Source organism: Anser anser, assembly GCF_964211835.1.
Source record: "Anser anser genome assembly, chromosome: 10".
Classification (NCBI taxonomy): Eukaryota; Metazoa; Chordata; class Aves; order Anseriformes; family Anatidae; genus Anser; species Anser anser.
Window position 1 is genome coordinate 6121715 of NC_139730.1, and position 17912 is coordinate 6139626.

Genomic DNA, 17912 nt, shown 5'->3' on the forward strand with positions numbered 1-17912 from the left:
ACCTCGTATACTACAACCCAACTAACAGATTTCAACTTTAGGAGTTCTTGTATTAGGGAGGAAAAAAAAAAAATACACAGACTTCTTTTTAAAGTATAGTTGTCTGTTTAAATGTTGACATTGCAATGAGATAATGTCATAAAATTACATTTTTCTTACACTCCCTAGAGAGCATTGGCCACCCTCAGACTTGGAAAAGTCACTTAGAATAACCTAATGTACTTAAAGATGCAAGTCAGAGTGCACACATGGTCTAACAGTGGTGCAAAGGGAATGTACCCAAGACAGCATGAAGACATTAAGGCAATGCTACAAAGCGTATGACGTGGGACATGCATAATGGTTGGCAATTCTCTACTAATTCTATGTCTGAATCTCATAGACACATAACACTAGTATACAACGAATACAAGTTATGAATTATCATTGCTGTCATATTGGGATAGAAAGCATTATCTTGATCAGAAAGCCTGATGGAGGTGTCCACTGTGAGTTGCTTTAATTATTTCTTCCAGCTCTCCATTTCTAAGGGCCTTTACTGCATGAAATAGAGATAGGGGCAATGTTGATTACAGCAAAACGGTTGAGCCAAATCATCGACAGCTCAACATTGACTCTCAGGATTTTTCCCAGACTACCACACTTAGTCAAAATAAACTAAAAAAAGAAAATGACAGTGGAGTTGTTTAGCAGGGGGCAAAAATGCAAAGTGATTAGATCCATACTTAAGTGACCCAGATGAATTTATAGAGAACCAAAGTCACAGGAGTTATATCCAGGGTAAATCTGACCTAGAATATTTTGGTTTGCAGCAATTAGCCTGTTGCACATCACAGGCAGAGAACTGTATATGTATTTAATACGTTTTTACATCTTTTTCCACCTCAGCACTTGAAAGTAAAAATACTGGAAAACTAAAAAAGAATAATGTAAATAGGATTAGTTCCAGAGAATAACGTTACACATTTAAGCATCACACAAAAAATACAGGCTCAACATATACAGGCATCTAACACTGGGTACCCACAAAATAGAAATTATCAAGTTTTAGAGGGACAATATTCCTTTGAAAATAATTCAACTTTCGTTTAGCAACTTCTGCTTAATTCCAGATATTGGTCCATTTAGTTGACCAATTTTACAGTGCAAAGAATGAAACATAAATAAGAGCATTTAAATGATTATTGTGCATTGCAAGAAACCTGTAATTCAACTGGATTGTCTAAACTTCAGTTTATAACTTTGATGGGTTTCTGGTTGTTCATCAAAATATAACAACCGCAGAAGAGCAGGTTAAATTTAAATAACTATTTCCATCAATTAGTGTGCTGAGCTTCAAGAGTCTTTGACTAAGAGTTAAGGTACACTTGCTAACTGTGGTATTGATTTCCTTCTCAATGATCAACAATTTCACTATAACACTCTTAAAACACAGAATATTCAAGAAGCACTTATTAACTTAGTATGCAATTTGAAAGTTTCACATTGCCTTGTGAACATTTTCTTCCTAACAGCTAATGTTCCTTTGCATGCTGTTGCTCGTTAAATAATTCCTCACCTTTTAGCTCTGAAGTATTTATAGATTATCAGATCCTCCTTCACTTACTTATGTTTTTTCAAGCTGTATACATTAAATTCTCTTAATCTTTCTTCATATGTCATGCCCTCTAATCCTTTTATCATTTGTCACTGTGGTTTGATAAACTTGAAAAAAATCCAATGAATTTTTCATAGTGAGAAGAATGAGTAAGTATGCTCTAATAAAATGAGGAACAGGCCTCGCCAATTCCCATTCTTTCTACATTTCAGCCAACAAACTAAAACCATTTTTTCCCAGGCTCTAAAAGAAATATTGAGAAAGCTCAAAGCTGTCCTCCAGAAATTACAGCAATTCTGGCCTACAAGAATGGAAATACTAAATAATTTGCAGTAAGCCATCAGTGCAGACTGCCTATCCAACACTTGCAATGGAAGCGATGAGGGATTTTATGTACTTACCTTGTCCACCCATAACCATATGGACATATACGTGAACATGTGTTTTATGATTTCAAGCACACAGCAGCAACTGCTCAGATTCAAATGAAGTTCACAGGTCTCATACAGGTAATGCCATTATTGAATGTTATACAAACCAACCAACCTTCTCAATCTTTCAAGTTTGCTCATCAGCAATAAGGTAACAATTGTTTTCCCATTTAATACAGATAATGAATGGAGGTCTCATGGGGATAGGCCGGTGGGTTTGTGCTTTCCTTCCACTTTCCTTCTGATTCTAGCTAACTTATCATCATGAAATATGCTTACCTTATCATCTTCGTCGTCATCTTCATCCAAGCCCATAAGATCCTGCAAAAACAGATGCCCATATTAGAAAACATAACACTTAATTCTCAGTGGCAGGCAATGTTCAAAAAGCTTATGATACTCCCACAACGTTTCATTACACAGTTTTCTCCCACTTCTATTACAAGTCATTAACAAACCCACCACTTTCACCTTTCAGAAATAATGTTTTGTATTCAAGGACTTTTTTTGTGATGGCTTGAACAAAGCATGCAATGCCCTATACAAATTTTAAGTCTACATAAAGCATTAGTGGTTGTGTCCAGTAGTTTGAAGGCAACAGGCTTTCAAATTCATTGCCAACTTTAACTATCTGTAAACAGCTTTGTTCTTAGTCTGACAAATGAACCAGTCGGCATGTCAAGGCTGAGAACTCTATACTCAACTTGTTCCATCCTCCCTGATACAATGACTGCTCCCTCTCTTTAGGGCCATTACTGAAGCATTAGATGGTAGAAAATACATTAGTACAAACATAATCAATCTCATGAATCACATTCAGATTTCTATGCAGCATTATTTTCTCCCTTTAATTTCTGTGCTGACAGGTAGGGGAGAAAACAAAAGACTTGTCTATGGCTTGAAATTAGGAGCACTTGGCTTTCAATTCAGGTATTTTATAAGCTGAGCCTCCAGGTTTTTCTCAGTTATTTAATAGGTGTATTTGAATCAGCGTATTACAAGTTTAAATACAGATAACTATAAAAGAATGTGAAGAATCAGAATAAAGGATGTTTGGGATTCGGTTTTTATCCTTTTCCAGAAAAATAGTTTCATCTAGTACACACAAGGTACCGAGAGCTCAGATATCCAGACTTACTCTTTGGCTCTCTCCAATACCCAGAGTAGTTGAATTAACAGTGATCATGGTTTACATTTCTATAGAAGCTCCCATCTGTAATTCATAAAGCATTTTACCAATATGCACGACTTTAGCCTCCTGGCAATTGGATCATGCCTACAAGGTTAATACTGTTATCCCCATTTTATAGCACAGAAATCAGAGAGAGAATATAACGTCCTCTTTTCCAAAAACTCTTGTTCTCTTTCTTCTATATACATAAAATGTGCACGCTGGCACACACAAAACAAAAGTAGTGCCAAGACCTGAAGAAACAAAAAATAAATAAATGAATGTGCAAAAAACATTGGTATTTTGAAGAAAACCTTTTGTCATCTGCAAGACAGATGTGACTAGAAGTAGCACCTGATTGTCTGTTTTTGACCTACAGATGGTTAGAATCACAGGCACACATAAAAAAGAAATCAGGTAATATTAAAGGCACTTTGACTACTTGTTCCATATGATCCCAATCCTACAAAGCACTTAGGCAGATGTGTAATTTTGCTTATGCAAAATACACCCCTGAATTCCACAGTATCTCATTGCTTGCAGGATATGTGTGACAGAAAAAGGGCAAACCTTCTGCTGGACCTTTCTTCAGTACTGCTACGATTAACTTGCATTTTCAGACAAAAGCTGTTTGAAGCATCTATCCCAATGATGTGCTGCTCAGTCTTGCTGACTTATGTGAGACTCTCCTCACTTGAATATGCAACAAATTCACCATAGGAGAAATGGTAGGTGTTGAGAGGTAGTGTTCGTGTATTTTTTCCTGGGTAACCTAGCATTATTTTATATTGCCTTTTGTATAAAATAAAATAAAATAAAATAAAAGTTTGGCTGGGATTCTCCCACATAGGAAGTTCTCATTTTCTTGATGAAATAAAGTAGTCACTGGAGACATACAATATCTTTCTATGTTATTCTGGACTTAGATGCAATTGGAGAAAAACAGTTCTCTTACCATTTATCTTCAAATCAAGTCTATATCCTGGTCCCTATAGCATAACTTGCCCTGTGTTCCAACAATCTTTCCATATGGAGATAGATCAAAACTGAACTAGAAGCAACTTTTGTTGCTAATACAATAGCAATTGACCTTTTTTAATCCTAGGATAGTATTTGTCTATATAAAATCTGTGCAATCGATTTGTGTAAAGGTAGGCTTCAGGGTACAAATGTCAATCATCTTTTCATCAGAAATTAGAAGATTTAGGTCAGCTTATATTTCATTATTGTACTTGTTACACATTCTAAAATGGAACATTATGGAAATCCATGAATTTATCTTCTTCTTAAACTGTAATTACTATTGTTATGCAAGTAAAGACAGTGGGCAACAACAGTTTAATATCTCAACAGCTGCAATTTGCAACATGTAAATATTTGTGTATTTTAATCTTTATTTTTTTTCTCCTAAATCAAGTTAAAGAACTGAAGGTTAACTTTAAAAAAAAAAAGAAAGAAAACACATTTATCATTTAAAATTGGGGGACAGGTAGGAGGAGTAAGGTTTTCTTCTTGAAGTCTCAGATAATCCAACAAGGTTTAAAAAACAACAAACTTCACTTTCAGCTTGTATTGACTTTCCTCTTCTGTGAATCATGAATCATCAGTGTGATGCACTGAGAGTGTAAGAGCAGTGGGGGCATGGATTTTGGGGTCTTGTCATGTAAGTCTTTCTTAATTCAACTTAGTTACAAAATCACTGCAAATCTTTTTAAGTGAAATCCCCCTCCTACACACTCTTCTCTTCTTCCCCCTAGTACACTGAATGGTTTATTGCTTGAATTGAATCAGAAAAATTGAGAGGGTGGAGGTTTCTTTTCAGTAACTTTGAAATAAAAATGTTTAGCTACACAACTAGCTTGATACCATTAAAATGCATGACAACTTGCTCAAGGGCAAATTCAAGCTGGGTCTGCCAGAAACGTTACTGCGATTTTACTTGCCTGGGCATCTTGGGTGTTGTTGACCTTCCCTGCTCTGACGAGGGAGAAGTTGTATGCAAAGAGCACCAGCAGAGCCAGGGGCACCATGTACAGTTCCACGCTCCACACGGTGACCACAAATACCTGGGAGAAATAAAGCAACAGAAGGGAGCATAGAAGTATTTAAGTAGAAAGACATACAAAGAAGGCCTTTCAGTCATTATCCTGATGTGCATTCATCCTTGAATCTCTCTTAACCTCATTCATATTCTTATTTTGGCAAAGAAAATCTGCTTGCAAAATGTACTCTCTTTCTATTCTGTTTGAATCCATTAGGCTCCTATTTGTTAGCTTCTCCCTCCCTGTTTTTGGTGAAGGCCATAACATAAGTTTGGTCCAAAGGCATTATTCACTCCTTCCTGGGACTTCCTAAAGCCTGAACGCTCTTTGTCATTAATGCTAGAGCATAATAGACCCACTTAAACCTGCTGCACTTCATCAAACCCTAATTGCCAGCCCGTCTTTCACAGGCTAGAGGAGTTTCTTCCTCTTGTGTAACAGGAGCCTTCCATCTCTCCAGTTGCTCAATGAGGGATGCTTAGCAAATTCATTTTCACCATTAACCCGCCTGTGTTCTTGGCATAGCAACACAGAGAAAACACCATCACCTTCCAGGAAGCAAGGCTCTAGGTTGCATGTGATGCATTATTTTGGGAAGGGATCCAGCTATCCTATTCTCCATTCCCATACACGCCATTTTCCAGCAAAGCATATTCTGATTTCACTGGTTTCTTGGGGTCTCTTTACCTAGAAAGTGTACGAGTTTGTACCTTCAGAGTGGTATCTGACAAAATCCACTAATAGCAAAAGCAGAAACAAAATTTTGAAGTTCTGTTCTGCAATTTGGATCAGCAAAACATGTAACCAATATGATGGGGAATTGAAAAAGCACTTAGTATTTTTCAAAAGTATGATACCAAGCCAAACTGCAATCCTATCTTACAAGTACCAATGATACCTGAATGGACTCCAAACTTGGAGTGGTTGGAAAAACAAAGTTAATAAACTAAATCCAGAACTGCCACAAAATGCATGTTGTGATCCCATTTCCTTTTCTACTCTTATATAGTGTTTTCAGAACTACCTAATGCCTGTAGTAACTTTAAACTATTTTAAACAATCTCCTTTAAAAACTAGACACAAATACACTTATCATATTTTTCTTTCCCCAAAGGAATATCTGAAATGATCAGAAACAAAAAATCACATTTTTAGAATAATACAGGTAAGTGAAAATGAGTCAGATCCTTCAGTTAATGCGTCTCAAACTGCAATGAGAGGAAAACTCTGTGTGATTAGAAAGTTAAATCTCTATCTCCATTAATCCTTGGTCTGTCAGACACTAGATATGAAGGCAAGTCTGGCTTTTTTAGAATGGGATATTTATGGCAACATATATTGTGTTATGGACTCAAAAGTCTAGCCACAGTGTACCAAAGAGCTACTTCCCATGGCATTCAATGGGGTGAGAATTTATGCACCTACGAAACAGCAGCTGTTGTAACTTTTAAACAGAAAGGCTTGCCTGACATCAGACAATTGGCCAGTTAATATCTACCAGGGCCAAACATAAACCAAAAAACAATGACTGTATATGTAGCCCTGCCCAAATACCAGTAGCATTTTCTAGAGCAAACCTGATTTTATGTTAGCTGTTGCTATGCAAGGAATTAGACTGTCATCCTGTTCAAGGCATTTGTAGGCCAGTAAAACAATCTTTGAGATATATGTGTTCATAAAATGGGCTGACATCCAGAAAACATATCCCCATACTATTGATTTGCAGCTTAGGAACTTAGAAGAGGATTAGGTTTTGATTTCTTTTTGATCATGCTTTTCGACATACTAAAAAATTAGAAGTGATAATGATTCCAACAGTCAAATTTCGTACATAATCAAGGCAACCAAAACACAAGAATGCTGGCAAGAAGGCATGATACTTGATCTCTCTTACAGGAGGCTTCAAAAATTGTGGTAGCTCAAGATAAATAAAAAGTTCCATAAATAAGAAGTTTTAACCCAAACAAATTCCTCTGAAGCTACTCCAGCTCTCTTGAATGAATGAATCTTTGCTTGCTTTGTAAGATAAAGTGAAGGTGATACCAGTTCCCATCCCACCTCAGATGTCATTCTAAAGAACGAGGATATGTTATTGTAAATATCTATACATATAACAATCTAGCATATATATATATATATATAAATAGCTAAAAATAGATGCACACACAGATACACACCTGATCCTTATGCAAACTCCTTTACAGAAATTCACGTTGCTAGGTATGAATTCAAAAAATTGATTTCAGACTGTTGGAGAAGGTTGCATATACATCATCTCCCTGGGTTATATGTGAACTGTCTCATCTTAACACAGCAAAAAGACTCCACTGGCAGTCAGCTATACAAAGTCCTACAGGAGTCAATGAAGCTCTTGAAGAACCTCTCTTCATTCATTCAGTTGCAGGACTTGAACCAATTTTAGTGCATCTGTCATCATCCTATATGAACATCGCTCTGCTCAGTTGCAAGTATAATACAACCTTGCAATCACAGGTCATTTAGGCACGATACAAAATCAAGACCTTGGTGATTTTAGATCCAACAGTATATTTTGTGTATTATTAAGTTTCAGACCTTAAATAAAACTTAAAATTTAATTACAAAAATCCCAGTGTAGTCTCAACTGATGGCTGAGGCATACTGTCGCTTCCTTTCTAATGCTGACTGGTTGATCAGCTGCTGAGTTATAACTCAGACAGCGACACTTTGATAGAGCTCCCACATCTACTTAAGAAGAGTTGCTTTACTGCTACCATCGCAGCGGAGGAGCTTTCATTACTGTGACACAACACAGATACAAGACAAATTGATTTAGCTATTCAGAAATTATTTAGCCTCCGAGGTATGGGAAATGATTGCTGTGAACATACAGTACATCATAAAAGTTCAGAGGGTGTTTATAAACCGAATAGAAATATTTCTGCATTCTAACAGCCTTTTCACTAGCTCTGCAGCATCAGCCATCAAAGCAGTTCCCATATAAGCCCATGACCTATTTTTTTCAGCTCTCATGCAACACCCAGGCACCAACTACAACACCAAAAGGCCCGTGGTATAGACACCCACTCCCCAAATTACAAATGGCTTTCTGTCGTGCATGTTTTTATTTTCTCCCCAGTGGTACCTTATGTTTGGGAGAAGATCCCGCACTATCCTCCTCAATTTATTTTCTAATGACATCTTTCGTCAAAACTCGAGAATGGTTCCACTGTTAACATATACATATACAATAGCTATTGCAAGCTTCAGTATACTCCCAATTTCTTGTAGTTGCTAGTCTGTCTTTTACCTAATACAGAGGCTGGTAAAGGAAACCATTAACAGGTTCAGATCACTTGCTCAAGATCACAGTAGCCAGGGACAGAATCCAAGAGCCCCCCGATTTCAAATGATCTGGTTTTAACGAACCATACTTCATTTTTTCATGTTTCATTTCATCGTTAGACCAAATTCTGTCAGACATAATCCATTACATCATTGACACCTTTTCTGCTGGGCTTCATACTGTGCATGAGAAAAGTTAAAAGGACAGTAACCAATTTCTAAAATAAAAGTCAAACAAGCAAAAACTAGCTTTCTGCATTACATCTTTTAATGCAATTTGAGAGTATAAAAGCCTGGTATAGAACTGAGCAATTTAATTCACGGCATTACAAAACAATTATCAAAATAGAAGCAGAAATGGGATAGACATATCTGGAGGAAGAAAAAGAGCTATTGAAACTAATATTTAGACTAGCGTTCTACCTAGAAGAGAACAGCAACAACACAGCCTTGGAGAAAGGACCACTCGATTTCGGCTGATTAATGTGTTGCTATTTCAAAGGGCCTAATAACTACAAGTTAAAGCTCTGGAGGTTTGGAAGCCGTTTCATCTGAAAATCATTGAAGAGGGGTCCAACTGTTCCTGTCAAGAAGCATGGAGTTTGAACAACCATAAGAGTGGCCCTTTTGACAGCAGTACAAAAGATGAGAGAAGGCAGTCTCAACTGAAAGTAAAAACAAACCCTTAGAAACACGTTTCAAATCTGTTTTTTCTGCCCCTCTGGTTCTAATTTAGGATCTGACTATTAAGAACAGATTTTAGACGGGTGTCCACTAAAGTATGCCCATAAAACATTTGTCACCAGCAAACCCACAGTCATGGGACAGAACAGTTTTAAGAGGTTTAGAAGCCTAGCATTAGACGGGACTTTCTGGGCAATTTTTCTGCACAGTAATTTTCCTTTTTGAATTAGGATTTTCCAAAAAAAAAAAAAAGAAAAAAAAAGGCTTTCGTTGGCCTGGTAAGTCTTTCTTGAGAAGTAAAAGATGCTATGTGCTATGTTGTATAACAGAATAATTCTTGGAAAACAACAGAGATGTGGAGGAGAGGGATACATTCCATCAGATGGAAAAAATAAAAGTGAAAGGAGATTAAATGCACGCATGGAACCTATGGTAAAAGGTTATTTTCTCAGCCAATGTAGGCTCCAATGCTAATGAAATGCCTCATCAGTGGAGCTGTGAAAAATATTATTTGAAACTTCAGGTTTCAAAACCACACACAATTTGACTTAAGTCTAAATGACTAACAGCTTTGTCAAAAGTTTCCTTGCAATTCATAAACATGGTCTATGCAACTCATGAAGTCAGGAGAAAAAACAAGCTAATACCACTCCAAGTTACCTGTTTTGAACTAAACCAAAACACTGATTTTGATTCGAGGCACAAAGACATGCTTCCCTTTATTTACAGGGGAGAGGAACTGCATGTTTCAAACTTATCTCGGGGTTATGTAGTCTCAAGTTGCCATGTACACACAAATCGACTGTTTAGAAAGAAGATAAATTTCTGTAGCTAAGTATTCAGGGACAAACTAGCATTTTTTTTTATTCTTTTTGAAGCCTTCTGTCCTTCTGCCCCAAACAAAATACAGGATATTAGCCAATAGTGTAAGACACTGGCTCTCCAAAAGGGCATTCAAATCCCTTGGAGGCAATAAGCTTGTCAACAACAAATTATTTTTGACAGATATTTATTCCTGTCCTTAGAAAGGGAGAGTAAAAGAGGCAAAGGAATAATGGACACACCCACTTAAAGCTGGAAACTCATGCGTGTGTATGTACCTGCATACACAGAGGCATCTCCTTCAGATAACAGGCAATATAGATGCACTAACATGGTGCTGAGATCAGGCTAACAGAAACCAGAGTATATCATGTGGACCCATGTGAACACAGTAACAGTCTTTGCAATCCTGGGATGGCTTGTGCTTTTGATGAGGAAGATATATAAAAAAAAAAAAAAAAGCCTGCAACAGAAGCTGCAATTAGTTTAAAATAGCTCCACTACAAGGCAGAGCAAATGAAAGTTGAGACAGTTTTAAAGAATGCATTTTCCAGTAATGTTCCCCTTCCAAATAATTTCTTCTTATAGTAGACCTTCTTCCAAAGAGATGCACTCCAGCATTCCTCCTTCCCATATCCATGGGATGCTCCATCACTGTGCCATGCTCAGCTGAGAGCCACCTCACCTCCAGGCACCAAGCTGGAGCTCAAGGAGGGGTCAGCGATGAGCAAAGTCGCTCCCTCATTGTGATGCAGTAACAAAGACTGTGGCAGGAAGAGAAATTATACTTAAACAGACCAGTGCTGTCAGAAGAAACCTATTTACTTTGGATTCAATCTGCTTTGTGTGTCCAGCAAGCGAACACAGAACATCTCAAGAGCGGTATGGTGCGTGCGTTGTATTGAGTGGGGATGACCAAAATTAAAAATGACCTGAGGGAATGGAAGGTCTTAAATATTTATGCCATGCTATGAATTATCCCTGCATTGTTCCACACATCTCATCTGTGTACAACTTGCTAATTTCATGGATATAACACAGGCAAAAAGTTTAGCTCTTCTACATAAGTGCTCTGTTACAAGGGCAAACACTATTGGAATCTAAAAACAAAGAGGAAAAAAAAAATCCACCTAAATACTCCAAATCCAAAACAGAACACCAAATTGTGCCTCGGTATAGCTCTATCTGGGCATTAGATATACGTCACAGTACAGAACTGAGGATTAGGAATAAGGGGTTTGCTTACACAGCACAATTTGCTACCATGCGGATCTCACTCTATTTTGTATATATCACCTTAGGTAACAAAAACCGCATGGCCACGTTTGCCCATCTCAGTAGTCTGTGTAAATCAAGCCAAGCAAGACAGCTACAAAGCCATGTCCTGCTGCCACAGCCACACATCCCAGCTCTACTTGTCCCAGCCGCAGCATTCTGAGAAAGTGGCAGTGGATGAGGTTATCAGGGGAGAGAAACAGGAGGTGTCTGATCTGTGCTTGACAATTTATGTTACATGTGGTGATGCAAGAAGGAAAATGAGCAAAGACTTCGAAGTAAGGAGGCAGGATTGGAACTACACTCACCAGGGTCACAATTTTAATGGCAGTTTGAACATTAAAAAAATAATAATACTCCTTACTCATAATAAAATAAGACATGAAAACCAACAAACCAGCAAAAAAAATCCCTTAAGAACAGACAAGAAATCTCATACTGTTTAAGTCAGTATGTGTTAGGGCCTTTTTTATCACTGTCTGGTTTAGACTCTTCAGGGGGATCTCATTTTCTTTGCTGCTGCAAGGAAGTAGAAACTCATTTGTGTTTTAAATGAAAGCTGTGATTCATGTGCAATCACAGGACTCTAAGAAATGGAGCTGTAAGAAAAGCATGTTATTCTGCAAAAAGTCGCAATGAAATCAGAAGAGTTGACAATATTACGATCTGTTCTCCACCACCCTCTTGGGACGCTGCTTTTGGCAACTCAATCAGGGAAGGCTGTGATGCTACATTTAAGGCTACCTGACTGCAAACACTTACAGAACGTCCACACTTGGATACTGAATTATATTACAGAACAAGAACTAAACAAGAAACAACCCCCCCCCCCCCCCCCCAAAAAAAAAAAAGTGTCTTTTCCTTTATTTTGATTATTTTGGTTACATTAATGAGATTAGCCAGCCCAGGAAATTAAAAACAAGATCCTTAGAGACTTTTCTTTAATGAGGGGTCAGGGAAGAGCTGCCTGGTTCAAGTTTATTTCAATGAACGCATCACACCTCTTAAGTTTATATGTAAATGAAAATTTATATAGTGCATTGCAGATATTTCAAGACTATCTGTCAAATGTCACCACAAACAATTTTCAACACAAAAAGTTTTATCTGGAACAGGGTCTCAACTTTTTCCTTTAGAACATACACATTTAAACCCCAAAGCAGAGCAGCCCACCACAAGTCTAATAGGATGCCTCCATACAGTTTTCTTGTGGCTGTACTTGCTCTTTATCCCTAACATCAAAAGAGGTTAATCCAAACAAAAAGAACACCACCACCGGTTGTTTTGGGGTTCTAAATTTGTATATGCACAACAGTTTTACAATAAGAGACTTCACATCTTTTCAAACTGCAGACACTGAAGAAATAGCTGTTTGCTAGCATGCTGACTGGTCTAATTTTTCCCTCATGTTTTTATCTAATGTATTTTACATTTCCTGAGCCAAGTAAAATACAGTTAAAGACCCTCAATCAATACAGCTTAAAAATTAAGGGAAAAAAATTGCAACAGTTTTCTATCTTTCGGGGTAATCTGCTGGGAGTGGGTCACGGGAATAAATCTGCATGTTATTTCTAAAGGGGTAACTATGACAGACAAAGGCAGTGGAGGAAGATCTTACAACAAAGGGGAGGAAGGCATGCCAAACAAAAATATGTTGTTTTATATTGTAGCTAAATTAAATGGTCATTTTTATCTCTAATGTTTTGGTTGTGTTTATCAGTAGGGTCATAGTTTCAGAATTGCTCTCATACAGAAAAAGTTATGATCTATTTTCAGGGAAGACAGGCATTATGCAAGTTAAAAGCCTGATTCTATAGTAAATAATTCTTCCAGTGTCAGAAAAAATATCTGTGCTATTTAAAAGGAGAAAAAAATGTAGGTTAATTTTATTTATTCTGGATAAGGTGAACACCTTAAAAGGGTCATGAAAAAAAATTATCATTAGCTAAGCTGATAAATGTCCACTTAGTTTGGAGACATATTTGTTAACATTGTGAGAAACACTAGCAGTAAGGGTCAGATGATGACGTAACTGTACAGTAAATGGAAAGAGTATGTGGTGGAAGTGTTCTTTAACTTTCGACGATCAACATTGGGTTACAACTGGTAGCGAATGAGATGTTTAAGCAATATGTTTAAATGACTTTAATGACTTCCCTCCTTCATGTTCATAGATATGAATGAGTAAAGCAAAAAGGACTCTTAATAAAGCAAGCATATTTAATTAGACTTAATTCCAAATACGGTGGCAGGAGAATCACACAACTTTTGTTCCCTGGCAATCACCAGATATGGCACGGAAAAGAAATTAGGTTGCAGTAAACCCACATATAGAGGTACTTGTACACAGAAATGTTTTGTAACTGTCTGGCATGCATTTCTCCAAAATCTCCAGCCTTAGCAATGCTTCCAGACTGAAACAGAGCAGAAGGAGCAAAGCATTGGTTTGGGTTTCTTTGTTGTGTTTTTTACTTGTTTGTTTTTGTTTGGTTTTGGGGGGTGTTAAGTAGTTACCAAAAATACTCAAAAAAATTAAAAATCCCACTAAGCCCATAGTAGAAAAACAGAAATCTAAAAACATCTATAAAGCAATGCAGCAAGATGGCATCCTTTCAGGCAAAGGATTTCAGACAATTCTCTTGTGTGCATACAGGGTTCCCCACCACAGCCTCCGTCAGCCGCCCTGTGCCAGAGCCCAGAAGTACCCTTTATCTACCCGAGACCAATTCTCCACAGTCAAGAGTACAGCAAAAATCATAATCGAATCTCAGTCCTCCCCACATCTCACAAGCACACAATGAATGCTCAGAACAGTCAGAGTGATTCAATGCACTTAAATAATTTTAGCAGGTTCATAATCCGCAGAGAGACAAAATTGCTGCATTACAGAACAAATGCATGAATATGACTGGGATACTCACTGTAACTATATCCTAAATATGTTGCTACCATACATTAGCAACAACAGCAAAGATCCAAAAAAAAAAAATCCTAAGTATTCACAACATCACCGTGTAATAGAGATTTTCCACTAACGGACCTATGGCATCTTGATTTCCAAAACACAGAACAATAAAAGAAAAAAAAAAAGTTGCAAGACTCTTGCAATTTCAGGCAGCTGTTCAGGTAAAACTAAAGCCAGAAGATTGTTTATTTTAATAAAGCTATTATATGTGCAGCTCCAAATTAGGAATGGCAGGAGACCAGGGGATGCCTAAACCATCACCACCTGTTTGCCCTGAAAATCAATTAAAGTCACACTATCACAGCAATCCCTTCTTAGCTAATAAAAGTTATACAGCTTCAACGTGCGACTTTAGGTGCTTTGTGGGAATGTGCCTGAAATCTAAAGCCTTAGTCTTGTGTTACTTTGATAGTAAACACAGCTATGAACTAACCACTGTAAAACTTGCCTTTTTGGGGTTAGAGAAGGTGTTAAGAGAAAAGAGATTCTGAACTGTTGTTTTGATGCAGTGGATTGAACTAATATTCAGTAAATTCTAACAATCCAGCCAAGAACATTATATAGAGTTTTAAATAAGAGAAAACTGAAGTCCTTTATGACACATGCCTGTTCAACATATTCTGTGCTGCAGAACAGATACAACTTTACAAGTTGAAAGCAAGGGCAGTAGAGACATCCCAAGTGTTTTAGTAATTAAACGAATATGCATAATGAACCATATGCCCAAAGGGCCTGTTCTTCATGTGGGCCAGATTTTTGTTTGAATTTTTAATTTTTATATACAGATGAAACATTTCATGTAATATAGCAACAGTGCAAAGGAACATGCTATGCAGGAAAGGAAGGAGGAACTACCCATGTGAGAACGATCAGAATACATTTGATGAATTCTGCTCCTCAATTTCCGATTCAGAGCCAAGAGGGCTTTATTCAAAAAAAAAAAATCATTTTCTCCTTTTAACAGCTGTATTAGTCATCTGCTCAGAATCTAGAAAAGATGCATTAAATATATATATTTATATAGGTCATATTTATACATTTTTGTGTGTGAAATGGATTATATATATCAACATATTTAGATGCTACAAGACTAGTAAACCACTGACACTGTCAAATTCTAAAGCCTCCGATCCACCTAAAAAAAAAAAAAGAAAAGAAAAAAACACCCTACTGGGTGGTTTTCTGTTTGGCAGGTCCTGCAGTGTTCTGTGAGCTGTGGTAAAACGGGACACGCTCACATCTGTCTGTGAAGCAGGAATGGCCATTTTTTAAAAGATGGGTCAAATTCCCCACTTGTTACAACAGTGTTACCCTACTGTGAACATCAGGATACCATGGCCCTGCTGCAGAAATATTAAATGCTCCAAGTTCTCTCAGTGTTGAACCATGTTTCTCCTTCTCTAGTAACACTCACCCTTTTCCATCCCTCACTTTTAAAGTGCTTCTCTAAGCAAGAGAACACAAACCACTGCAATAGATCAGCCCTTAAACCAGCAACAAAACTACCTGGTGCTTCCAGCTAATTTTTAAATAACTAGATTGCAGAATAAGAACAACTATAAGCTGCCTCTTTTAAGTAGCTTTGATCCATCGGACAAATCTCTATTTTGCTTTGTAAAACCAGTACTGGGGTCTTGTCAGTGTGGACATGCTGGTTAAGCAGCAGAAAAGCTTTTCTGTAGGAGCTTTACTGCCTTACTTGTTATTTATTTATTTTATATGTGACTTGGGCTCTACAGACCAAGGGAAATCAAAGCCCTTCTTAGATTTTGTTTGGGAAAGGAAAAGTTTTGGATAAATAGCAATGAGTGGCTCACAGTAGCTCAGATTATAGCACTGCACATCATATAAACAAGCAGCATTAGAGTGGCTGTTCCATGTACTGACTTGGTACCATAGAGATAGAGTGGGGAAGCATCAGCCATGCTATAAGAAACACAGTCTGATCCGCTTTGGAATTAAAAGAGTGGCTTTTCGACAAACTCAGCAAGTTAAACTTTTTGTGGGACTTAGGGAGTTCCCATCACCAAATGAAAAAGAATAGCCTGTAAAATCAATCCCGACCCTAATGTTAAAAGTATTCAAAAGCTGAAATAACAAAGTTGTAAATAATTGCATTCGTTGTTCTCAGTCCTAATTCAGGGTTTATGCTTTTGACACTGCCTGGTTTATGTGATCTAGTGGTCTCCGTGGAAGGACAGATAAACTTCAACGGCTGTCAGAAGACAAAAATTGACATGGAGCATCACCTTTCCCGACTGTTTAAATCCTTTAAGGAAGTGTTGGAGCAATTAGAGAGGGAGTCTAATCTTTGCAGAGTGCATTAACACTCTCCGACCTCCCAGACAATAGATCAGACCTCAGACACATAATGCTTCCCTAAGGCTTTTTAACCAGAGCATTTGATCTCATAGTCACTCCGTATGTGCTACTATAGGTATCAGTGTATAAGACAGTGTGCGTTGGGCACTAAAGGGCAACTATCTGTACCAGTATTCACACAGATTTTAAAATAGCAGGAAAGCCATTGCAGTGCATGCTGTTACAGAGCTACTACTTCCCAGGGAAAGAAAAGAAAAGGAAAAAATAAAATAAAACCCAGAGTAGCTCTGCAAAATGTCTTCATTTTTAATAATCTCATATTTCCTTTCTGTCAACACTGTTTACTTCCCAGTTTTGGAATATAAATCTATTTTTAAAAGGCATAGATTAGTTTGTTATTCATAGAAACAGTTATCTGATAATAATTTCAAAATACTTTATTTCTTAACCCCTATGGAGGGACTTGAGGGAAAGGGAATTAGGAAGACAGGTCTAGTTTATTAAGGAAATTGAAATACATCATTGCAAATAATTTTCCCAAATGTGCACTAGAAAGTATCTGGGGGAGTTTTCTTAACTGCTAGAACAAGTCACTATCTAATTCCTGATGGGCATGTTCTCTGAAAAAAGAATGCTAATATTACTGTATCAATTATATATTTCTCATTTAATATTCTAAACATTTTAAGAAAAGTTGCTCAGTGTATTTTTTTTTAATTGAATTAGACTTCCTTGCCATTATGTTCTGACAGAGGCCATGTCTGAACACTCACATGGACAATTCATAATGAGATTTTAAGACCAGCTAGCTGGATTCCCACCCACTGCTAAATAACAAGCACTGCAGTCTCACTAAGCACTTTTTCCCCCCCCATGCGATATATTTGGGGTACAATACTAGCTAACAACACTTTATATTAATCTACTAATACTTTGCATTAGCTGCAGGATTTTGTTTTACTTTTCTAGAACTACAAAAAGTGGCTTTTGTGAAGTACTTGCATTGCAAATATTTGTTGCTGCTCTTTAAATGTGTATCTCAAATTTGCCAAACCAAGTGCATCAAAAATGACAAAAAGGTCACATATACCTAGTATATTTAAAAACAAACAAGCCTTCAAAGTCAAAGTGTAATGCAGTTATTTCTAATCTGAACAAACAATAGACTGCATCTAATGAAAGTTGACAATTGGCTCTGATACAAAGCTGTGCAGCTCCTCTATTCCATTAAAAGATGAAAGCTGAAGGAAAGTACAGAAGACAGCAACTTCTCTCAAAA

General features: G+C 37.2%; 1 protein-coding gene across 25 annotated transcripts in view; it reads right to left on the minus strand.

The window, feature by feature from the left end:
* The window catches only part of MCTP2 (multiple C2 and transmembrane domain containing 2), a 154202-nt gene that overhangs the window by 18390 nt on the left and 117900 nt on the right, over positions 1-17912 (minus strand). For all 25 annotated transcript variants that reach the window (XM_083849891.1, XM_083849893.1, XM_083849872.1 and 22 more), the window contains 2 exons: positions 5143-5265; positions 2308-2349 (listed from right to left, as the gene is read on the minus strand). In XM_083849891.1, the coding sequence (XP_083706017.1) occupies positions 2308-2349; positions 5143-5265 (165 nt within the window). The remainder of the gene's footprint in view (positions 1-2307; positions 2350-5142; positions 5266-17912) is intronic.